This window comes from Carassius gibelio, chromosome B9 (assembly GCF_023724105.1).
Source record: "Carassius gibelio isolate Cgi1373 ecotype wild population from Czech Republic chromosome B9, carGib1.2-hapl.c, whole genome shotgun sequence".
NCBI lineage: Eukaryota > Metazoa > Chordata > Actinopteri > Cypriniformes > Cyprinidae > Carassius > Carassius gibelio.
In genome coordinates this window covers 28,688,165-28,713,707 of record NC_068404.1, presented here as the reverse complement: position 1 = coordinate 28,713,707, position 25,543 = coordinate 28,688,165, and the positions used below count along the sequence as shown (strand labels likewise).

The 25,543-nt window shown below is 35.2% G+C and overlaps 1 protein-coding gene across 4 annotated transcripts in view; it reads left to right on the top strand.

Moving 5' to 3' along the window:
- Nucleotides 1-305: 305 nt before the first annotated feature.
- The window catches only part of zmp:0000000936 (interleukin-1 receptor type 1), a 39,959-nt gene continuing 14,721 nt past the window's right edge, over nucleotides 306-25,543 (top strand). Inside the window, exons 1-3 of one of the 4 annotated variants that reach the window (XM_052566418.1) lie at nucleotides 306-447; nucleotides 16,314-16,536; nucleotides 24,392-24,481. In XM_052566418.1, coding sequence (XP_052422378.1) covers nucleotides 24,394-24,481 — 88 coding nt within the window. In that variant the 5' untranslated portion in view covers nucleotides 306-447; nucleotides 16,314-16,536; nucleotides 24,392-24,393. Of the gene's footprint in view, nucleotides 448-16,313; nucleotides 16,537-21,641; nucleotides 21,880-24,391; nucleotides 24,482-25,543 lie in introns of those variants that run through there. The other 3 variants (XM_052566419.1, XM_052566416.1, XM_052566417.1) reach the window with 3 other exon arrangements.

Genomic DNA, 25,543 nt, shown 5'->3' with positions numbered 1-25,543 from the left:
TTTTAAGTTAATCAAACCCATGAAACTGAAACTTTAAAAAAAGATTGTAAACGCTTACAACAAACAATTGTTTTCATCTTTTGGCAGTTTATTAAAAAAATTCCCAATTGTTTATTCCTTAGAAAATTGGAAATGGAGACATTAATGCTTATTTGCATGCCTGGCAAACACCTCATGTGCACTATTTCTCTGTGTCTTTTTGTCCCTCTAGAGCAGTGACTACACCCTTGGCCCATTTCTGTGAAAGTGCAGATGGGTAATCCCACAATAATTATTTCCAGATTAGGAGAATTGGGCCACAAAGCAGGCCTAGCCAGGCATGAAATGGCCTCTCAAACACAGCAGCAGCAGCAGCTCCAGACGACCACCTGCCTGACACTAACTCAACTCACCTGGACCCAACGAGTCAAACAGTCAAGAAAACCATGCAGTGTCTTTGGAGAAAAGGTACATTTTTAAGAAATTAAATGCCATTCTCTGGGGACAGAGCCTGAATAAATCATTAGACTACTGTCTGTATTATTAGCATTGATGCAATGTGTTGATTTCCACGTCTGAGGATTGCTGTTGAATTAAATCTCTCTAATTGTGGCAACTGCACTGCGTTTTTGGCACTTTATCGTTTCGTCCTCCTGATACTTGTTGTTTGCATGTTATTCTGCTTTTGCTGTTTGTCAGTACTTCAGGGGGAAAACAAAACATTACTCTATGCATAAAACACTTTGCGGTCAGTATAAACTTGTAGAGTTTTGTATATTATTTTTAAGGATGACACAGCGTCATGATAACCAATTCATGGTTATCTTCAACTAAAACTGTAACCCAAATCATAAAGAACAATATTGTTTACATATATTTTATTATAAAACATTTGCACCAAAATGCTGTCAAGTTTGACTAGACAAAACCTTTAACCTCAACAGACACACACACAAAAGGTATGTTTAATTAGTCGTTAATTTGCATGATTCATTAATTTTTCCCTGCTGTCCATGACCCATCAGAACAAACCTGTGACCGTTTCTGGTCACAATCTAGCGGGAGAGAAACACTGCTGTACGTAATAATCCACAGCATTTGTGGCTATCAGTAGATATTGTTCTTTATTTCTATTCTCATGATTGCTGCTTTAGATTGCATTCACATCAGGAGTTTCTAGACATTTCCAGACCCTGCACGTGATGGAGGGAATAAATTCATTCAAAGTCAATGATTCATTAGCAACAAAAAGATTTGATCACTGCATCTATTCAACAGTATTAACTTAAAGTATTCAAGTAAGGTCAAACTTCAGACTGTAGGCCTTTTACATCAGTTAACTTTTGAGTTCATTTTTCATTAAATCAAAGCAATATCAGAGAAATAAAGAGTGATACAGTATCTACGTTCAGTGATGAATCATTGGTCGTTCATACAGTTTCTCATGTTACACAGAATAAATATCTAACTGCGTCATTTGTCATATTTCAAGAAGTCGTGGCCTAATGGTTAGAGGGTTGGACTCCCAATCGAAGGGTTGTGGGTTCTAGTCTCGGGCCGGACGGAATTGTGGGTGGGGGGAGTGCATGAACAGCTCTCTCTCCACCTTCAATACCATGATTTAGGTGCCCTTGAGCAAGGCATCGAACCACCACCTGCTCCCCGGGCGCCGCAGCATAAATGGCTGCCCACTGTTCCGGGTGTGTGCTCACAGTGTGTGTGTGTGTGTGTGTTCACTGCTCTGTGTGTGTGCATTTCGGATGGGTTAAATGCAGAGCACAAATTCTGAGTATGGGTCACCATACTTGGCTGAATGTCACTTCACTTTCACATTCACTTTCAATTAATGTTCCAGGAAATGTTTTTCTATGGTTTTAGTTAAAGATAATAACCCTGATTCTTGTTGGAATATTGCAATATGATGGTCATGTCAGGCTATCAGCTACAATAACATCAAGCAGTTTCTCACACTGACACCCCCAGCAGAGATTTGCACCACTTTTGTGCTTCAGCAGCGTCTCGTCACAGTCGTCCCCGTCCCGTCTGTAGATGTAGAGCAGTGGGGTTTGTTGACTGTAGGCCGTGTGGCAAATTGTAGTTCCCTGTCCTCATCTAGATAAGGTGTGGAGCTCCGCGTGTGTTCAGGTCTGCTCTTTTAGCACAGAGGACATCATAACAGTGAAGAACGGAGCACCTGCATCTCCGTTTACCTCCAGCTCTGATATATTCCTGAGACCTTTCTCATTGTCAAAGCCGGGCCACAGCGGTCTCTCTGTGCTCCTTTCAAGCAATTAAATAGAGGACAGAACGCTTATATCAGCAGTCCAGCATCACACTTATACAGTGAACCTCCTCAGTGCTCAATTTACTCAAACTTCTGATATCATCAAGCAGCTTCAGCTGTGAAGCATCACTGCCTCCCAAAAAATTACAGTCAGCATGTTTGCATCTGCTATTAAAGGCCGGGTTTAGCCCAAAATGAGCGTTACTCTATATCATCATTTACACACTGGTTGTCTTTTCAAATTGTTTTTTCTCATTTGAAGTATGTATGTTAAAACAAACTTTCTCAGCAGTTATTTTTTTTTAGTTTTTATTGATATTTTGCTTCAGTTTTTTTCACATTAATTTTAAAGTTTCGTAATTTTGTTGTTTTTGTTATTATTAGTTTTTGTTTTATATATATATATATATATATAAGTTGTTTATATGTGTGTGTACTGTGTATACTTATCATGTTTTAAGGATGTGAAAATATTTTTACTCAAACGAGGCAGAAGTACAAATTAAGAAAGTTATATTTTATGTATGTACACTACTGTTTAAAATTTGGAAGTTGAAATTGGAACACCTTTCTTTGAATTAAGTTTATTTTGCTCACTAAGGTAATATTGTAATATTATTTCAATTTAAAATAGCTATTTTCAATGTGAATATATTGTAAAATATATTTATTTCTGTGATGTGCGGCTGTATTTTCAGCATCATTCCTCCAGTCTTCAGTGTCACATGATCTTCAGAAATTAGACTAAAGGTTTGATTTTTGGGATTTAATTTAATGCATTCTTGCTGAATAAAAGTATTAACTTTCTGGCCCCAAACTTTGAATAGTATTGTATGCATGCATGTATTTCTAAATCTCTTATTATATTTTGTATTGTATAAATGCATGTGTATATATATATATATATATATATATATATATATATACTGAATTTAGTCAGTTATCACAGTTTGATGATAAATATATGTGCACACTACAAAAGGACACAGGCTATCATTTACAAACTTATTCTCATTCAATCAATGTCTTGCATTTTTAAACAGTTCATATAAGGAATAAGTGACCATACCCCATAAGCACCCCCACACTCACTAATGCATACAGTGTATTAAAGCTGCGGTAGGTAACTTTTGATGCTCTAGCGGTTAATAAACAGAACTGCTTGCGTCTTGCGGAAGAACATTGTAGCCGGAACTACTTCTCTCTGTTTATGTCTATGAAGAATCACAAAGGTACTGGGTTACTCCGCCGCGGTACCCCCGAAGCAATCTAAAATAGTCAGAATATAAACACTTATTATAGGTGCACCCTAGTGATTCAGGACAAGCTAAAAACACGGTTTGGAAAATGGATTCATGGTGTACTCGCTTATTATATAAATTATTCTACGTTTTGAACACAAACAAAGTTACGGACCGCAGCTCTGATTGGTTGTTTTTTACCGAGAGCGATGGAGTTTCTGCAAATGGCAATAGGACACTGGGAGGAGCCAGAGGAGCTTGATTTTTTCACAGATTATCTGTCTCATATTCTACTGTCAGGACATAATGACAGGTTTAACAAATATGTAAAAAATATATTTTTACAAAAGTTACCTACTGCAGCTTTAATACTTCTTTGTAAATTATTATTTGAAGTAACAAAACCATGGTTAATTTGCAGTTACCATGGCTACAAGAATGATGATTTGTGGTGTTATTGTTAAAACCATGGGTAATTGTCCTAAGGGAACCTAAAAAAAAAAAAACTTTCACAGGAATGCCTGAAAGTGATAAACGGCCTTGTTTTCACCTAAATGATTTATACTTTATTTTAATATATATTAAAAATGTATAAAGTGTGCATTGTAGCTGACACCTAAATGAACACATTACAATAGTTTTATGACTGCAAGTCTTTCTCCTCAAATGCTCTTGAGCTTCAAATTTGCGTTTGAGCCCATGTGAAAGAGTTGTATAATGTACATATGATTTACAGGTTATTTTAATAAATATCAAACATTTAATTTAATTGTGCATTATAGCTGACACCTACATGAACAATTACATCATTCTCCTCAAATGCTACTGACGTTAGAAAAGTGTATAACAATATCGCATGTAACTTTAGAGACGGTCCCTAAATTTGAGACTCGTCCAACGTAAAGCCAACTTTATGCCTGTTTTTTTTTTTTAGTTTTTTTTTTTTACTTTTAGTTTTCCTTTCTCTTCGCTGGATTGCTGATGTACTCTACCCGGGCATAGATGTTCATCCATCAATTTTGAACATTCAGCCGCAAACATGAGGTGCGAGCGGTCGCGAGCGCGGATAGGAGAATGGAGGAAGTTTTTTTTTTTTTTTTTTGGAGCAACTGGGATGGTGCCCATAGACAGTAGATGGTGTCCCCTCTGGGCTAAAGCATTTGTGAATATTCTGAATAAAAAGGAAAAATTACATAAAAGCAGATCATCATTCATTCAGAGCTGTTGCTGCTGCGGTGTGTCACGTGACAAGCAATGACGCGTCACCATGGAAACGCCGCCCCCCCTCTCACAATATAGTTCCCACGTCCCTGGCAGACACTAGTCCATATCGAGATTTGATTAAGTGCTCTACTTTTGATTTATTCATTCAAATAGCCTATGGCCGAATTCCGTGCTGTTCTGCTTTATACAGCAAGTTCAATTTCCGCAATTCAATCCCAGTCTCTTTTCAAACACAAACTGGGTGAATTTATGAATGAAAGTGTGAAAGTTCGTTCTGACACAAAACGAAGTTGTTACGTATCCTCACGCTTTTTAAAAGTGGGTAACTTATCACGTAGTAGACTACACCACTGTAACGTTAGTTATTTAAAATCTCAAAGTCTGTGCTTTCATTAAAGCTTAATTTATTGATAGATAATAAAATTTACCCAACTTTTCCTCCTGAGTCTCAGGCCGGTGACACACTGGCTGCGTGTCGTGAGCGTGGAGGTTCTGCTGCGTGGCGGCTGCTTCGCGTTTTCTGTGTTTTTATACGGTCTATGGTCTTTACACATCAGAATCGTGCGCTGCTGCTGCTGTAGTAGGTGAAATAGAAGGAGGCCGCCGACAGACCAGGGTCTTGTCTTCATGACAACAATATCTATATACTTCATGTAGAGCATAAATATAAGGCCTACTGATAAAGGACACCGTCAACAATATTGACAGCAAAATAGACTATGTTTGACAGGTGTAATAGGCTACTTGAAAATCGAAAATTATTAATTTATTTTTTAAATTCCATCTATATCTGAATATGTCAGAGTTCGGAGCGGGATCGCGAATCATTTGAGTCAGTCATGGGGATCGCGAATCATTTGGATCAGTTATGGGCATCGCGAATCATTTGAGTCAGTTTGGGAGTTCGGAGCGGAATCGCGAATCATTTGAGTCAGTTTGGCGATCGCGAATCATTTGGATCAGTTCGGGAGTTCATAGCGGGGTCGCGAATCATTTGAGTCAGTTTGGGGATCGCGAATCATTTGAGTCAGTTCGGGAGTTCGTAGCGGGTTCGCGAATCATTTGAATCAGTTCGGGAGTTCAAAGCGGGTTCGCGAATCATTTGAGTCAGTTTTGGGATCGCAAATCATTTGAATCAGTTCGGGAGTTCGGAGCCTCATCACGAAAGATTCGCGCTTGTAAATTTTCAAATTGGCCATAACCTTTAATTCGTTGATGCCAACTGGGGTGGCAGCCGGGGTTTCTTTTAGGGTGGCACTTGCCCACCCCGGCAGATCCGCCCCTGTGAATGTGTGTGTATATAATATATATATATATATATATATATATAAATTAATAAATGTATGCATTTAGCAGACGTTTTTATCCAAAGCGACTTACATTGCATTCAGGCTATCAATTTTTACTAACGTGTGTTCCCCGGGATTCGAACCTACAACCTTTATATTTAAATGTATTGGAAAATTATAAATTATTTAATAATTTTAAATAACTTGCTTAATTTTCTTATTTATGCATTTTAAAATTTAAATTTTTGCTGTGCATATGAATCTACTTGAATCTAATATTAAACATCCGTGACATTAAATGACTCGACTGTACTTCAACCAGATCTGTCTGATAAAACACAGACCTGTTGACAACACCATACAAAGGTTTCAGAAAAGCTTGTCGACACTTTATAGTCTTCTCAAACAATGAAGTTCTGTCATCTGAAAACACTGTCTGTGTCTCTTTCCAGAGAAACCTCAGAGACCCAGAGCGAGTGACTCATTTGTTGTTGGTAGAGCGTGACCGAACCACACCAAGCAATGGCAAATAACCACAACCTCTGCAATTAAAAAGAGATCATGATAAAATAACAACAGTTCGGCATGTTAAACAGAGCAAAAACTGCAGTCATGTCAAACACAATATAAGCACAATATTAGCTTCATAACTCAAATGGAGCATGCATGCTCTTCAAACACAGCAGACAAAAGCCAAGAAGGCACTCTGGCATCTGAAAATGCGTGAGAGACACAGACAGATACAACATCCGCAGCGTTCATACAGTGTGTGTGTGTACAGAGGGAGGGTGCGACATGTTCCTGTGAATAAGAGTAACACACTGTGTTTGTCTGTTGTGTTAGTCATGCTGCTGTTACACTGTCTGTGACAGGTAAGATCACATTAATGAGTGGCTCTGACCTCTATATTCATGTAGCATTATATCATGTAGTCCCGCATTATAAAAACACAGGTCTGATGCCGATTCTGATTGGACGAGTCGTGTTCAAAGCCGTTGCACAATGCTGATAAATTACTGGCAACACACACAGCCTACAGTTGAACAAATGGCCCTTAGTCAGGTATTTGATACAAATGACAATGGCTTTGAAGAATGGAATAGTTTAGCCATAATTTACCTAAGAAATGAATATTGCATCATGATGTGTTCATTGGTTGTCTCTTCCAATGAACTTGTTCTTATGCATAAGAATTATACTTAATGTTTTAAACAAGCAGTAGTATACACAATTTTGTTGTTTATCTTGATTTCAGGATGCTGAGAAATTTTTACTGGAAAATGAGGCAAAAATACAGATGACGAAAATTATATTTTATGTATGTGCACTGTTAAATATAAATAAATACATATTAAAACTTTTTTTTAAAAAAACAACAACACAATGCAGTAAAAAAAAAAAAAAAAAAAAAAAAATAGAGGTAAAACGCCTGTAAAATACCAATACAGAAAATTCCTTCATTTCAGTAAAGTACATTTACCCTATTTTTATGGATTTTTTAGAGATGTATGCAAGCATGCATTTCAAATTTATTTGTTTATAAAGATAAATTATTTATTTCATTTATATGCATTGTAGTTCTTTCTCTCTTTTTTCCTGATGCTTTGAAAATTTGAAGGATAGTTTCATTTGTGTCCACCGGAATGTATATATTTATTAGTTTGTTTAAATTGGATATGTTTTTTCAATAATTGGTCATCTGAATGATCACTACCCATGCATATCTATTGACCTTACAGCCACGTTTTCATATATGTCAAATTAAATATGGCATCTCACTACTGTCTATAGAGTTTTGTAGGAATGATGTATTTATGGGCCAAATCCCAGAAACAAATGGATTTTATCCCTTCTGGTTCCATTGTCTTCAAGTCAATGGATTTTTTGAATAGGTTTCATCTTAAATGCCTGAACAGTGCCTGATAAGATATTTTATTATAAAACATGCAGCAATACCCCTTGTGATATTTTTAAAGCTTTTACTTGTCTTGAAAGGAATCGTCGGGGACATTAAATGAATAGGTGAACACATCTACACCATGCTTTCTCAGCTTCACAGCATTTATAATTGTCCATTTACACCCACTGCATTTATAAGCAAGTTTATTTGTGGAGATTATAATAATCTGACAAAGCTTATTTTTTTAGGGAACCAAAGCTAATTTATGGTGGGCCTACAGCGATAGCACATGGGCAAAAGCTTTTACACATGTACACTTGCTTATTCTTGTAGCTATGAATGTGTTCTGCTGTTGCTCCTGTGGTGGTAACAATGTCTTGTTGCAACCATGCCTGTCATTTATCTGCATGTGCTATACTTATTTGTTTACTCAAGACACTTTTATCCAAAGAAACTTGCATTCCTTTTAAGAAAATTTAGCCTAAATTTGATCAGTTATACTCTTAAAAATAAAGGTGCTTAAAAGGTGCCATAGAAGAACCATATTTGATTCCACAAAGAACCATTCATCCCCATTCAACCCATGCAAATGCCATGGATTTCAAACCATAAAATCAAGCTGTCGTGTAGCTATATGTGTTTCAGGACGAATCGTGTTTTCTTTTCTGTATATAAAAAGCCCATTAATTGAAGTGTTCTTCATTCGGGCCCCTCCTTACAGGAACGGCGAGCAGTCAGACAGAACATCGACAAACAATATATGGCGATCCGGACTTCTGTTGAAGTGCTCGTGTTTGCATTGAAACTGGGTTAACTAAAACAAGGCCCTAATGTCACACAGTCCTAATCCTACGCGTAAACCACGCCAGCTATTCAACACCCAGAAATTAAATTAGGTTTATTATTGTGTGTTTATTATGAGTCAATGCAAGGGATGGGACATCATCCGAAAGCCCTGCGAGATGCGACTGTGTGTGCGAGAGATTAAAGAAAAGCCTTGCGAAAATACAAGAGGGGCACTTGACGACTGATTTGGTGTTTGAGAGCTTAAGTCAATAGTCCCAATGGAACAGATAAAATCCCGGAGCTGTGCTATCGTAATCTCAATCAATAGCCGTCCGTGATGAAGGAGTCCAGTGTACATATTGAAACAGGCCGTGTTTGAGCAGATAAGCCTGTACAGTAGGCCTATCTCTCCAGGGTTTGGCGGCACTTGGATGAAGCGCTCGAGTCTGATGTTTGCTTAGTTAAAAGATCATGTCTGCTGACCGAATCCAAACGGCCGCAGTATTAACAGGATAATGCGATAATCAAAGAGCTCTGATACTGTGTACAATGCATGTCTTACTCCGTTTATCCAGTGCTTGTAACCGCTCTGTCAAACGCTGCTTATTCATTATTTGCCACATTGTTGGAGCTCATGGATAACTGATAGCCTGCCTTCTGGAGTTTGACGGAGTGTCACTCGGATTTGTCGGACAAATACCAGCTGACTAGTTCCACATACAGGTCTGTTGACACTGGCTTTTCTCAACAGCATTGTTTAATAAACGTACACAACCTCAAATGATCCCAGTCAGCGCAAACGACACGTAAATGATCCGAACGTGATGCGCAACAATCGGTTGAGATAACCACACAACTGTCAAATAAAATGCATGTACTAAAAAGTATGTTTCTGTCCCTTTCAGATTTAAAGCAAACTCTTTCGTAAAGCTAGTTTCCATCTGAGCTCTGCTGGTCTCTTTGCAATGCATTTTGATTGTACTAGTGATAGTTTAATCAAAAAGAGTCGACAATGCGTCATCAAAGGTTGAAATTAAACTGTGCAACCTGTGGACTCTTTCCCATGATGCCATGGGAGCTGATTTGAAAGGATGAAAATGGCAGAGAATTGTATGTAGAGCATCTCTCATATAGAGCGTTTCCTCGTGGTTCATTTACTTGTTTAACAACAGGACAATTAAAGGACAATGCTAAGATGACAGATGCAGTATGTCCAGGAAAGGCAGGGAAGTACATTGAATTCAGTACGTACTCTAAAATGGGAATTCAGAAATGTGGAGTAGCATTCTAGCATTTACTTATATGTATATTAGAAGAAACAGAATGAGTAGCAGGCTATAGTGTGCTAGTAGGCCCATGCTATACTAATATCAGCTCGTGTTTTTAAAAATTGTAATGAAAACACAAATCAGTTAAATTGTGCCATCTAGTGGTAGAAATAAAACATTTTTATTAAACGGTTCATTAAAATCTGACTGATCACTCTCAGGAATATATCTGCCTGTGTTCTTTTAGTGTCGTTGTTAATAGAATAAGTTATTAAATAAATTTAGTTTTTTTTTTTTTTATTCTTATTTTTTATAATACTAGATATTCTTAAAAAAATTATAATAATAAAAAACAATATATATATATATATATATATATATATATATATATATATATATATATATATAAATTATTACTTTTAGTTTTTTAGTATTTTTTTAGGGTAAATTAAATGAAAATGAGAGGTTGCCAGCACACTTTTTTTTTCACAATTGTGTTGTGAAAGGGCCCTTACAGTTGCCAAAAATATAACTTTTGGATTTTTTGTTATAAAAAAAAAAAAAAAAAGAGAAGGAAAAAAAAAGCCCAGCAGGTGCCAAAAAGTTATGCAAATGTAATGTAATACATTAAAAATATAAGTAATGTAATTAGATTCTTTTTTATGGAGTAAAATTTTTATGGTTTTAATTTAAGGTTTAATTAATGATAAGTACTCTATCTGCAGCAGATGGAAAAACATGTCATTTATGTACAATATGTATGCATGTATTTAATTATTTTGCACGTTAAATGCTGCATACAACAATCAGCTAACCAAAAAGCATTCATTAATTCTCGATATAGTTCTCCACTCACTGTAAATACTGATTAAACCAAAACATCCAGACACACAGTGTTGAAAGCAGCAGGTGAGACCTTCTCTAGTCCTTTATTCTGTCCTCTGCTGTTTAACAGCTTCTAAAGCTCTTTTCTCCAGAAAACAGACCATGAGCTTTCAAGAAGAATGGAAAGGTGAGCCTTCAAGGTAGTAGATTTTTCAGAGAAAGTCCAACACTTAGGGAAACAAGAGAAGCTATCTAACAGTACACATGAGGCCCAGACACACAATGGAGACGCTGGTCCTTGAAAACTCTGGCGTATTTCCAAAGGCCCGGATCTGCACGGGAGCGATTGATGGGAATTTGAGAGACACAATGGAGCGGAGGATTGGCTTTAACTCTCACCTGCGTAAATGAAACTGTAGAGGTCAGAGCTGAATAACACTAAAACCAGCATTCATGAGCGTTATTTCCACAACTGCATTTACATGCATCAGGATTATGGGACTTTCAGAACTGAACTGAGGATGCTTTCAATATGCCTTTGAGAAGAAGAATAAGGGAAAAAAATTATAAAGTGCAGTTTTAAATACATTTTCAGAATGAATGACCAATAAACGTCATTATGAACAGCAGTGTTGTTACTGTAAACTTTGTATTTAAATATACAACAAAAACGAATAGAAATGCCAATAAAATCTAAATAAAAGTGTGTGTGTGTGTGTGTGTGTGTGTGTAAACAAAAATAGTAAAAAAAATAAAAAAAAAACTTCTAAATAGTCTTCACAGATGAACGTTTCTACATTACACAAAATCACATAAACTAAAATCTAAAAATTAACTCCAAATTAATTCAAGCTTATTCAAAATATGAATAAATATAATATATACTTCTATATACTAAATGTAAATACTAAAGTAACACTGCACAGAGAACAAACTATTTTTTTTATAATTTTTAAATATTTTCTTTTTTAGAAACACCATGTTATTAGTTGTTAATAGTTAACCTTTGATATACTGTATGCATCTATAACAATTTATAGGCTACTTAATTAATATTTTATTTTATTAACTCTAAAATAAAAATTAAAAAAAGTTTTATTTTTGTGGAATGTATGGTGAAATGAAAATTGTGTATTAAGAAAAACAACTATAAACTATATATTTCTTATTTCTAAGAAAAGTCTGAAAAAATGTGCATCAGTTATTTTTTATTCACATAAAATTTAGTATAAAATATAAAATAATTTATTAATATTTTAATGAATTTTAAATTAATTGACATTTTAGAACATTAAAAAATATATATGTTTTAGTAATTTTGTTGTGCTTCTGTTATTATTAGTGCCGGTTCTGTTTGGTATGCTGGTGATTGGTTTGCGATTGTAGCTCCATTTTTCACAAGTTCATTAAAAAACAGTTGTAATTCTGAAACATTCATCAGCATGAGGAATGGCTTCTTCTCCTGCTATTGTTGTTTCCACCACTTGCAACATGTATATTTTATCTAGCTTTGTCAGCAATGAGGTATTCACATGTGATAAAGGCAGAGAAATAGTTAGGCTGACAGAGAAGATTTCAGAACTAGAGACACACATCCAAACTTTAAAGTACGGCTAATGATAACTTCAATTCAGCAAGTTTGTTATTCACACCTGCGCTAATGATGTTCGAATTCGCCAGTCGGAGTTCAGAAAAAAAAAATTGTTAAAGAGGTGTATGAACTTGCAAGCAACACTGTCATATGCTCTGGTCGCGAATCATTTGAGTCAATTTGGGGATCGCGAATCATTTGAATCAGTTCGGGAGTTCGTAGCGGGATCGCGAATCACTTGAGTCAGTTTGGGGATCGCAAATCATTTGAATCAGTTCGGGAGTTCGTAGCGGGATCGCGAATCATTTGAATCAGTTCGGGAGTTCGTAGCGGGATCGCGAATCATTTGAGTCAATTTGAGGATCGCGAATCATTTGAGTCAGTTCGGGAGTTCGTAGCGGGATCGCGAATCATTTGAGTCAGTTCGGGAGTTCGTAGCGGGATCGCGAATCATTTGAGTCAATTTGAGGATCGCGAATCATTTGAATCAGTTCGGGAGTTCGTAGCGGGATCGCGAATCATTTGAGTCAATTTGGGGATCGCGAATCATTTGAATCAGTTCGGGAGTTCGTAGCGGGATCGCGAATCATTTGAGTCAATTTGAGGATCGCGAATCATTTGAGTCAGTTCGGGAGTTCGTAGCGGGATCGCGAATCATTTGAGTCAATTTGAGGATCGCGAATCATTTGAATCAGTTCGGGAGTTCGTAGCGGGATCGCGAATCATTTGAGTCAGTTTGGGGATGGCAAATCATTTGAAGCAGTTCGGGAGTTCATAGCGGGATCGCAAATAATTTGAGTTATCTGACTCCAGTTTGGGAGTTGGAGCGGGATCGCGAATCATTTGAGTCAGTTTGGGGATCGCAAATCATTTGAATCAGCTCGTGAGTTTGTAGCGGGATCGCGAATCATTTGAGTCAGTTTAAGGATCGTGAATCATTTGAAACAGTTCGGGAGTTCGTAGCGGGTTCGCGAATCATTTGAGTCAGTTTGGGGATCGCAAATCATTTGAATCAGTTCGGGAGTTCTGAGTGGTGTGTGTGTGTGTCCTAAAGACTGTGCTGCGCAACCGTTAACTGTTAGATGTTCAAAATGTAACGTTAAATCAGACACTTTTTGAAGAAGATGAATTTTGAAATATCCATTTTAATTTTCAAATAAATTGATCTATTAAAATAATACACGCCAACAAACCGCCTGCCTCAAAAAGATCTAATTTCATTGGCTGGATCGTACAGACGCTCATCGATGGTTGGCCAGTTTACATGTCAGTCATAAGCACTAGAATCAGTGGGCAGTTTTCGTCGGGTGTGAATGACAACGCGTAACTTACTTGGGTAAATTTACAGACACTGTGGACGTGAGAATCGAGAGATATTTATTTATTTATTTAAATTCTAATATAAATTACTTTATTGGGCATGAAAACTCATTGATGGCATGGTGGTAATAAAAACATTCGGGGCTTTACTGAAAACATTCGGGGCTACAGCCCCCTTAGCCCACCCCTAACGCCGCCTCTGGTTCAAGCCCAGTATGGTGTTGGGTCACTCAAGGACATTCACAGAGTTGTTTATAAGCCACTCTTGCTGTGTGCTTAAGGTCATTGTCCTGTTGGAAGGTGAGCTTTCTACCAAGTTTAAGGTTCTGATTGCTGGACTGGGTTTTCATTAAGGCTACCTCAATATTTTGGTGAACTGAGCTTTTCTTCTACTCTGACGAGTCCCTTGGTCTCTGCCGCTGAAAAACAGCTACCAGCACACTTTACTTCTGGGATGCTACTCTGCAGGTGATGAGCAGAGCCTGTTTCCTTCAAACACGATGCATGGAATTGAGGTTCACCAGACCACAGAATATTCTTTCTCACAGTCTGAGGGTCCTTTGAGCTGGGTACACACCAAAATATTTTTTACATTTTGCTCCTATAGTGTGTGGTGTGCCATGATGTGAAAAAGACAGCACACCACACAGAAACAGATTTTCAACCAGAGTCTCGACTGTGAACACAGGAAATCTTGCAGAATCTCACAAAACTTCAGAATAAGTTTTGCGGACGATATGCAGGAACAAATTGCAATGATAGTGTTTGGAAATTATTTTATACACAACACGTTGTATAAACATTCATGCTGTTGCCACAAATCAACAAGCTGATCCTCCATCTCTGCTGTCCACATCAATTTCACTTTGTGCTGCACTATGACTGCTTCCATCTTCCATCATCTCGCTTTCTGAGTGGATATTGTTTCGCAATCTCCAGAGCATGCATGCGTTTGTCCTCTGGGTTCCCCCCACACATCAGGATTTCTGATCGTAAATATTAAACATGTTTGCCACAGGTTATCTTCACTCTAAGTGTAGTAACATCTACAAGCAAGATGCATCTTGTGGTCAAAATGTTTAAAAAGCTGTCTTTGTGTTCCAGACAAACCAGACATTTCTGAACAGTTTGATAAATCAGTTTGTGCTATGAAAACCTGTATTCACGTTATTTGAACCAGAATACGAAGCAGTCGTGTGGTTTTGTGCGAAAACAAATCTTCAGACGTCACAGATCACATAGTTTTAGCAAAATAAATCAAGCTCCAGTTCTGTGCTTCAATGCTAAATTCTTGGCTTCAAAGCTATAAATTGCATGCCCTGACTTTAGTCTGTTTTTGTGGATTACCCTTTTGGATTGCCTTGGATGTAATTAGCTAGGTTTCCGTCACCCAGAATCGAGTGATGGAAACACTGAATTTCGAATTAAAATGCCTTAATTCACAAAAAAGTTTTAATGCTCGCTTGAGGTGGAATTTGGCTTGCGAAAAAGGTTTAATGCGAATAATGGTAGATGAAAATGCATTTTTCTAATAAATTCCTCCATGGAGCATGAAAGTTATGTGACTTCACTTCACAGTATCTGAAGTGTTATTACGGTCACTTGGAAATGACTGAGCAAAGTCTGTGTGATTTTTTTTTATTATTATTTATTATTATTATTTTTATTTTTATTTTTTAATTTTCCAAATTTGCTCGCAAGTTAATTTTGCAACTTTGAATGGAAACCTGGCTACTGTTTGGTGTTACTGGATCCTGTCTGTCTGACTACACTCTTTAATTAAAAAGACTGTGTGCATAACCTTTCCATTGTTTAACACAGTGATAACTTTTTTTTCCGTCATCTAGTTTTTAATCTGATTTATTTAATTTCTATTATAATGCCATGCAGTGTTTATTAAATAAAGCCTTTCTAAAACCAAGTGTTTGAAAAGATAATAATGCACAATTAAACGACTTCGCCATCTTGTGGCCATAAGATGTTTAACACATTTAGCTTAGCTTTTTTGGGTTTCAAACGAAAAGTTAAAAATTTTGCATTCCATCATATTTTTACCAGTATAATTATTAAAATAAATGTCATTATTGAATGCATTAAATTATATATTTTTTTATTATGAGATTTATTTTTCATTTAATTACATTTTATTTAATACATTTAATAATTAATGTCAGCATAATAATATGTGTGAAAATAAAGAAGAATATGAGAATGTTAAAGTATCAGTTTATTTAACTTTTAATAATTTAATATTTTGGTTTTAATTTTAGTTAAAGTTTTATTCATTTTATTATTTTTGTCGTTTTTTTTTTTTTTCATCAAGTAACACAAAATTAAAATGAGAAATTTTGCCCTGACAACTAGCTGAAATACAATACATTTTTGTAATATTTTTATATATTTTTGTGGTTATATTTGTAAGGTATGTATGTTTCATTTAATTTTATTTCAAGTAAAAAAATAATTAATAAATAATTAAATATTAAATATTATATAGACTAACCCAACTGTTGGGTTAAAAATATTTGACCTAAAATTGGGTTTAAACAAACCAGCATTTTTTTGAGTGAGAAGAAAGAATATTTGAGAAGCTGTTCTTCCAACAGGAAATGGGAGGTTCCTTTCCCAAGCCTCCGAATCATCATGATCCGATGATGAATCCCCTGCTGCTGACCATTGACCAGATCATGAATATAAAAAGCCATTCTGACACACAGAAGAAATATGTGACATTCAAGAACCAGAACAGAAATAAACCTCTGGGAAGGAGTTACTGTAGAAAGAACTGAAGAACAACAGCAGAAGTGAATGTCTGTCCTATTTTATAAGGTTAGTGAAGAACATCTATTCTTAAATTAAAATAGCCGCCACTGCACAATAATAGCTCAAATCCTCACAGTATATTTGAATGTGCATGGCTTCCTTCTATAGAGGATATTGCATTGGATAATCCCGAATAATATCCAGGACGATGCTTGAATCCGACTGTGTTTGTTCTGACTTTCTTCTACTATTATAATTATTCTACCATAAACGTGTCTGTAAGGTAGGCCTACAGACTCAAGAGCTTTAATAACACAATTTAAATACTTGCACATAACTCTAAATCCCTGATCTTTGCTCCTGAATCAAATGCTTTTATTTTTCCACTATTTTGATTTCTTTAAAAGCTTTTATAACATGCCGAACATGGTTTGTCTAAGTTTTTTTTTCCATCACTGTTTTCGTAATGCTGCTTTTTAAAATTTGCTTTGTTTTATAGCATACTTTATTTTCCACTTATTAATTTGTTCATTCATCCTACGTGTGTGTGTGTGTGTACGCTAGGGGTACTATACTTTCTAATAAAAAAATTAGAAGAATATTCTATCCAACTAGCAACAGCACAAATAAATACAACAGAGTAAAGATGCAAACAATAAACAGTGATTTATCGTTTTTTTTTTTTTTTTTTTTTTTTTAAGGCAGGTCTAGCACAAGCTTTTAGGTACAGAAAGGATACTTACCAAAACGGGCATTTTGACATAGTTTGTGTGTGAATTTTTCCATTTAAACACAATACTTCAGAGAGAGCTTAATATTTGCAAGAGTTCTGAGGCGCGGGTTTGCGAGCATGCACAAATCTTCTCACTGCGCGCGCAAGCTCGCATCCTCTGGCTCTTAAATGTTTAAACAGACAAAGCTTAAATGAGTTTAGTTTTTAAACACAGCGAACAGTGCCACACACAGTAAAAAATAGTTGTTTTTAACCTAACCGTTGTGTTACACATATTGGGTCAATGTGTTGGGTTATCTTAAACTTTATTGGGTCATTTTTTTTTTTTTTTTTTTTTTTTGCCGTTGGGTTCTTTTTAGTTATATCCCTACTGTTGGGTTAAATAATGTTTCCCGCTTCATCCCGGTTCAAATTTTAACGGTCCAGTCAGCGACATCAGAGACAGCCTGCCTGATTATGAAAGGTAGTTAACTGTTAATATAATCCTATGATGTATATAACTGTTATAACATTAAATAATTTGTCTGATGCGTTAATTATTATTTTTTATAAGTTAAAAAAAGTTTTAATTCCCTTTAGTCCGTTTGTTTCCCCCAGAGAATCAGATCGATTATAAATGAATGCTATTCCTGTTTGTTCGCCAGCATTAATACATTAAAAGATTACCCTGCAAAACTTTTCAGACAAGTATTACTCAAAGCTAATAAAAAAAGTTTGACGAAATCATTAGAATTAAGCTAGAAAATCCGCACAGACCATTTATCGGATCGGACCAGTGAATGAAGCTGCTCGAGCAAATGAGTTGGGTTGAAATAAATAACCCATAGATGGGAAGGTTCTATAGTTGGGTTATTTTTTAACATAGACATATAAATACCTAGACGCCTCATTGGCCGCTTTGAGCCGTTGCCGCGATACGTCAACGCGTCCGCCATGTTAGTGAGGGCAAGACTGCCTTAAAACAAATGAAAGTAAACGGGGGAGCTGCGGTTTTTACTGAATAAAAACACGATAACGTTCACATTTATCAACCGATTTCAGAGGTTTGTGTTCTACGTGCAGTTAAAAAAAATTGCCTCCAATTATTTAGTCAGGTTTGGAAAATTATTAATTGAAAGCTCACATTTGTCTTGCTTGTTGATTTCGTTTATTTTTTTGGTTTACAAATCTGCTAATTTAGTATAACTGTGACATATTCATGTAATGTAATTTGAATGTACATTACATGATATGTAGTTGTTTTATTGCTTTCTATGTGTTCAGTCCCAACATTTTTCTTTCTTTTTTTTCTCTCTCTTTCTTGTGTCTCAGGTCAGAACACAGGTCATTCCCTTTGAAATACTGGTTTAAAACCTAAATAATACATCTTTAAACACTAATAATTTACTATCGTTGAGAAAATTTAATAAAACAAGTAAATACAAGTCAAAAAGTGACACACTTGTAGTCTGCTTTACATTTTGATAGCACTATAGCCTACAGATGAACTCCACAACAAATAATAACACATGTAACTGATGAGGCTATTTATCCAGTGAAAATGAAAATATGCACTGATACAGTGCGCAGTAGAAATATAGTAAAAGTGATATTTTATATTAAAAAGTTTATGTAGTACAACTTAAAGTAAAGTGAATAATATGAAAAGCTAGTACAAAGGCACAATAACATACCGGTATGTGATATAATAGATTTATAATAGCATAAAATTATATGTATAATATGAATAACACCATAATAAATAACTGAACAACAATAGGTTAATAGTAGCAAGAAGAATATGTAATATCAAGGGTGGAATAATATAGAATAGACAAAAATGAAGAATAAATTAATAGTAAATTAAAGAGTAAAATAAAAAAAAGAAATAATTATTAATCAAATTAAGACACAACTAATGACACAACACAAAAAAAAAATGTGGACATTAGTTCCAAATTGTGTTTAATTAATGAGGTCCTTAAATATAATATATACATGTACACACACATTTTTTTTCTATAATGCACATTACACACACTCATGTAGAATACACACATTTTGAAACTGTGGATCATTTTTCCATGTATGTTAACAGTGTTGGGCAGTAACACGTTACTGTAACGCAGTTCCATTTGACAGTAACTAATACTGTAATCATTTGAGTCAGTTCGGGAGTTCGGAGAGTGAATCATTTAAATCAGTTCGGGAGCTCGGAGTGGGATCGCGAATCATTTGAGTCAGTTTGGGGATCGCAAATCATTTGAGTCAGTTTGGGAGTTCAGAGCGGGTTTGTGAATCATTTGAGTCAGTTTGGGGATCGCGAATCATTTGAATCAGTTCGGGAGTTCGGAGCGGGTTCACGAATCATTTGTGTCAGTTTGGGAGTTCGGTTCGCGAATCATTTGAGTCAGTTTGGAAGTTTGGAGCAGGTTCGCGAATCATTTGAGTCAGTTTGGGGATCGCGATCATTTCAGTCAGCTCGGGAGTTTGTAGCGGGTTCGCGAATCATTTGAGTCAGTTCAGGAGTTCATAGCGGGTTCGCGAATCATTTGAATCAGTTCGGGAGTTCGTAGCGGGTTCGCGAATCGTTTGAGTCAGTTCGGGAGTTCATAGCAGGTTCGCGAATCATTTGAGTCCGTTTGGGAGTTCGGAGCTTGAATCATTTGAGTCATCTCGGGAGTTCGGAGCTGGTTCGCGAATCTTTTGAGTCAGTTTGGGGTTCGCGAATCATTTGAGTCAGTTTGTAAGTTTGGAGCAGATTTGCGAATCATTTGAGTCAGTTTGGGGTTCGCGAATCATAGCTGTATATGGATAGGCATTTTTAACTAATTTAGTAGCTAGTTCTAATTACGTTTTCCACGCGTGTTTATGTGTGCTATGTGAAATCGTATTTTTTTATTTTAATGATGTGCCTTTTAACAGTATCAAGTATATTAAAAAACTAAACAAATAGTGCCTAAAAAGTGCACGCATCTAGGCTAATGTAAAGTTACATGAAGTCATACTAGTGCACGTGGCGCGTGTGCATTTTGAGTGCGTTCTTTCACTGCATTATGCGGTGTATTCAAATGCATAAATGAATGCATGTAAATGATCACAAAATTTAAGATATGGGGGTTAGAAAATGTATATATTTATATCATTTTATGTTCATCAATAACACACGAAGAGTGCCATTTCAGTTTTTCTCTCAAAATCAGCATGATTAAAATGTGATATTAAGTTATTACAAACAATAATTTAATTACAAATACAGAATGTTGCAGAATAATGTAATATATGAATGAATAATATAAAGAACCTTTGTGCCAAAAGGGTTCTTTCTTGACATTATAGAACCTTTTTAGCATAAAGATTCTTTGGAGTTGAGTAAAGAACCCTATGGTTCTATATCTACAATAGTGTTTTTGAACCATACTATAGTAAAGTGCTTGAATTAAATTGTTGTGGTAATTCTATAGTTGCTGTGGTAACATAACAACTATAATAATATAAACAAATGACTTTACCCAATATTATACTACATTTTCTAACTATAGCATACATGAAAATTAAATACTATAGTAATTTATAGTAAATTCTACAGTGTTTTTGAACCATAAAGTACTTAAATTATTTTGTTGTGGTTATTCCATAGTTGCTTTAGTAACTATAGTAATATAACAAATTAGTTTACCCAATACAACTATAGCCTACATGAAAAAATGCTATAGTAATTTATATTAAATAACAGTATTTTTAACCATACTATAGTAAAGTGTATTATACTGCATATATTATAGTATTTACAACACTTTCTTAATGAATGCTACAACAAACTGTAGAAATAACGGATAAACTGTAATAAATGCTGTAGTATACTTTAGCTTTTACTACAGTAAACTGTAGTGTATTGTAGTATAATATACCTTATAGTTGTAGAAAACGTGGGTAAAGTCATTTGTTTATATTATTATAGTTGTTGTGTTACCACAGCAACTAAAGAATTACCACAACAAATTAATTCAAGCACTTTACTATGGTTCAAAAACACTAGTGTTTACTATAAATTACTATAGTGTGTTTTTTTCATGTGGGTTATACTACAACACACTACAGGTTACTGTAGTAAAAACTAAGCTAGCTGTATTACAGTATTTCTTATAGTTTATCAGTTCAATACAGTGTGATGTAGCATTCATTAACAATGTGTTGTAAGTATAATACTATAGTATGGTTCAAAAACACTATAGTATTTACTGTAAATATGTGGAAAGCATTCAAATATAAGAGATTATTGCGCTATCTCACACATGTTATTTCTTTGTGGAGGCTCAGCTGGACCATGATTAGGTCACTCACGTGTGAACAGATTTAAGTTCATCTCAGTCCCTGAAGCAGTTTAAGTCATAAGTGAGAAGACTCTGAATGTTCAGTGAAAGCAGCATCAAGTCAAACAGCTTTTCTCTGCCTTCCATGCTCGTTAGTTGTGCAACTTTCTGGGTCGTTGGAGAGGAAGCTTCCCAAACTCAGAGAGGGTATTGCAAAACGCGCTTTCTCAAACATTCCCTTGACTACGGAGAAGTGGCACGACAGTCCGGTATATATGTGCTCTTCAGTGTCCAATGGAGACAAGATACAAACATGTGTACTTGACTCAAGCACCAGGAGAGTTTTCACCGAGGATAAACATGATGCTTTGGGAACGACTGTAGGTAAGATGGTTTGTTTTTCAAGGCAAAAGCGCTGACTGGCAGCATCTGTGCTGTTATATTGTGTGATTCATTTAGATCCATGACTTGAACTCTCTAGGTTTTGTTTCTGAGCTTTCCCAGATTTCCTCTGTAAACATGGGGTGAGGTGAAATCCTTACATATTATTTAACTTGATGAATGCATGTTCATGTTTGTTCAACAGATTGAAAACTTTGACTTATGGCAGTCACAATTTGGACAGACTTGGTCATGCCTTATTATGACTTCTTTCCACTTTTTTTTTTAGAATGACAGCAAAGTTATGGATAGAATAAGCAATGGAAATTTCACACAAAACTCTTTTATATTTAAGTTTATTTGTCTGTTTTTTTTCTGCACATTTATCAGCCAACTTTACCATCATGGCATGCTTTAAAACACGAATAAACGACTTTTTTTATTTAATGTAAATTTTAGTTGCATGAAAAAATTCAAACGGACAATTTTACACAATTGCATTAATTTACGAAGCATTTTAACCATTTAAGCAGAAGCCTTGAAGTCTTTAATATCATGAGAAACATAAATTCACTCAAGTGTAGACAATGGGGCAGACAATATGCAGTGGTTTATTTTTGGCTTTAATATTGTTTTATTTGATTGCAATCTAGTTATAGTGTTGACTCATAACTAAAGTTACGTATTATTATTAAGGGTCATTATTAAAGCTGAAGTCGTCAGCAATGCACCTCATACACAGTATTTTTTTTATTTCAATTTAAATTTAAAGATGGATGGATTTTAAATCCATCCAGTTATCTATTTATTTATTTATTTTGTTCTGTTCTGTTCTACTGGCTTTGATTTAACATTTAAAATTTTACTCCTGTGACATGTTTGGACTGAATCAGAGGCTTTAGGCAAATGACTCAAATGACAGACTTGTTGCTATTATTAAACTTGCAGTTTAATGATCTGTGGTTGTGGGAACTCAACACTCTTTCTGTCTGTTCTCTTAGATGGACATTTTCATGTTAAAGTAGGCTATTTTCCCACGTCTGTTATAAGTGCTGTTGGGGTTTGTCATTTCTTAAAACCAGTGCTTTGCTGTACTTGAAAATTGGGTTCATTATTCATTCTGATCCATTTTCTTCTTGTATGTTTTTCCAGTTCTTAGCAGAAACTGTCAAACAGGATTGCAAATGTTCATGTGAATCAACCCAAAATTATGCATCACTCCTTTTAACAGTAGCAGAGTGTTTTCAGACCTGGTCATATTAAAGGATTAGTTCTGCCAAAAATGAAAAGTTGCTGAGAATTGACTCACTTTTAGGCTGTCCAAGATGTAGATGCTTTTTTTCTTTCTTAATGGAAACAGATTTGGGGAAATTGAATATATGAATGGCAATGAATGGGTGCCGCCTGTATGAGAGTCCAAACATTTATAATAATCCACTAATCCATCTGTTAATGTCTTGATAAGTCAAAAGATGCGTGTTAAATAAAATTAAATAATGATTTGTTATAAAGTAAATAATATTTAAATGTGTTAGTTAAATTCCAGGGTTAATGTAGGCCATGTACTCTTAGATCCTGTTTAATTACAAAGCGTTCCCTTTTTCTCCTGTGCACATGTTTATTTCGTTCCTCAAATTCCCATTTTTAATGCTGAGCAAGCACTTTAAGTTCCTCTTTAATGCAGCCGTGTAGTCTGCTCTTTCAAAGAATGAAACTCTTTTAGTTTTCATTTGAGTTTTTTTCTTTTGTAAAAATGACTCTTTTAGAGGTCTGTTGTGGGATCAGCACTATTGAGCTTCAGCTCTAGTCAGCGTTTCCCATGTACTGTATCTGCGTTTCTTAGAGAAGAGGGAAGTGAGAGTAGAAATACAAGTATTTGCAGATTGCTTAAGCTTAGTTATTTAAGAGCTGGTCATCAAATAATATTGCACTAATGCATCTCTGAATCTGAGTCTTATTTTGTTGTGTATTTATTTATTTATTTTTGTTTATGTAGTTTCCAATTAGATGTCCTTTTCTATATATTATGACCATGAAAGCAATACATACACTGTTAAAATAATAATAATAATAATATTTTTGGATGTTTTAAATTAAACCGAGTTTATTGGAGTACGTTTGCAAGATAATATATCAGTTTTTCTCCTATTATGTGATTTATGCCATTTCTTTGTGAAATTTACTAGCAACTTGATCAAGTTTTTTTTCTTTTAAAAATTATTTGCATTTAAGTGTGCATTTAATTTTTCACATGTGTGTAATTAAGTTTGTGTTTGTGTCATTTGACACATTTACGTTTCTAAATATCATGACATGAGACATGAGGTTCAAAGTTCATCAAACATGACTAAGTACTGTATATTGTGCCTGAATATTATTTATAGGGTCAAAGTCATGGCAAATCTGCAAATAGTTGTGTTTGCAGGCCTTGAGATGTCATGGAAATGTTTGAAAAGACACCACCACACACATATTTAACAAATATTTAACATATTTGTCATTTCTTTGTCTACAGATATGGGCCGGTCGTCCCTCATTTTTCTGGTCACTCTACTTTGGCCAGTTAAATGTGCTGTAATACCAACAAAACAATCTTTAGGTTCAGGTAAGGAAGTTGTATCCATGGCCGGACTTACCATTGGGCCCTGTCTCGGCCCGTTCGTTACATGCAAGTCAGAATTCAGAAATTAATGAACCACATTTCCACTGCGAATGCAAGATCTAAACGGCTACAGCTTACAACTACGACCTTCATTTAAGATAATGATACATTCTCAAATGTTCACACCTCATTTCTTTACAGAGGTTCATTCTATATTTTAATGTTCCACTAATTTATGCAATCATCGGATGAGTTTTGAGCGCTTTCTCTCGTCTTGCCTAGCCTTGCCTTGCCTTACACATGGAGTCTAGAGAATATCCCTAAAATTCAAGATATGGGGCAAAACGCCCGTCTGAAATTTAGTCTCATATTTACATCACATAAGTTAATAAATATCACACGAGCTGTAGGTTAAGTGTAATATCACATGTGCAAATGTGATACTCACCTTATACAACAGTTCAGTAAGTAAGAAGTTAATATTGTGTTGTTTTAAATGCTCAATTTTGCCAACCAAAATAAAAAAATTTGTGAACCATTTGGCGAGTTAAACCATTGGCCATAGTCGTGTTGGATTTGAAGTGGTGCTTCACAGACCCATCGGTGTATGACATCTATTCTGTCATTACTCCATTATGGTCCAAAAGAGTATATGTAATCAGTTTTATCAACTAAATATTTCTTGCTAATCCTATGTTTTGTAATCTCTGTTTGATGCTTTAAAAACCAATTACATTAAATTATCTTTTGGGAGTATTATCTCCAAACTTGATGTGCAATTAATTCAACTAATTAATCGCCACATCATGTAATTCATTAGATTACAAATTTTAAACGCTTGCCAGCCCTAATTTAAATTTAACATTTATGCACGATCCATCTATGAATTTTGTGGATAGTGATTTCATTTGATTGTTAATAGATAGTATGTCTTCTCATTTGATTTTAATTTTATTGATTAAATAAGAACCTGACATGAAAAGATATAATAATACTAACAAGCCAACATCTCTGGCTTTTTTCTTGTCTTTTTTGTTGTTGTTGTTATTTCAAGGTTTTGACCTT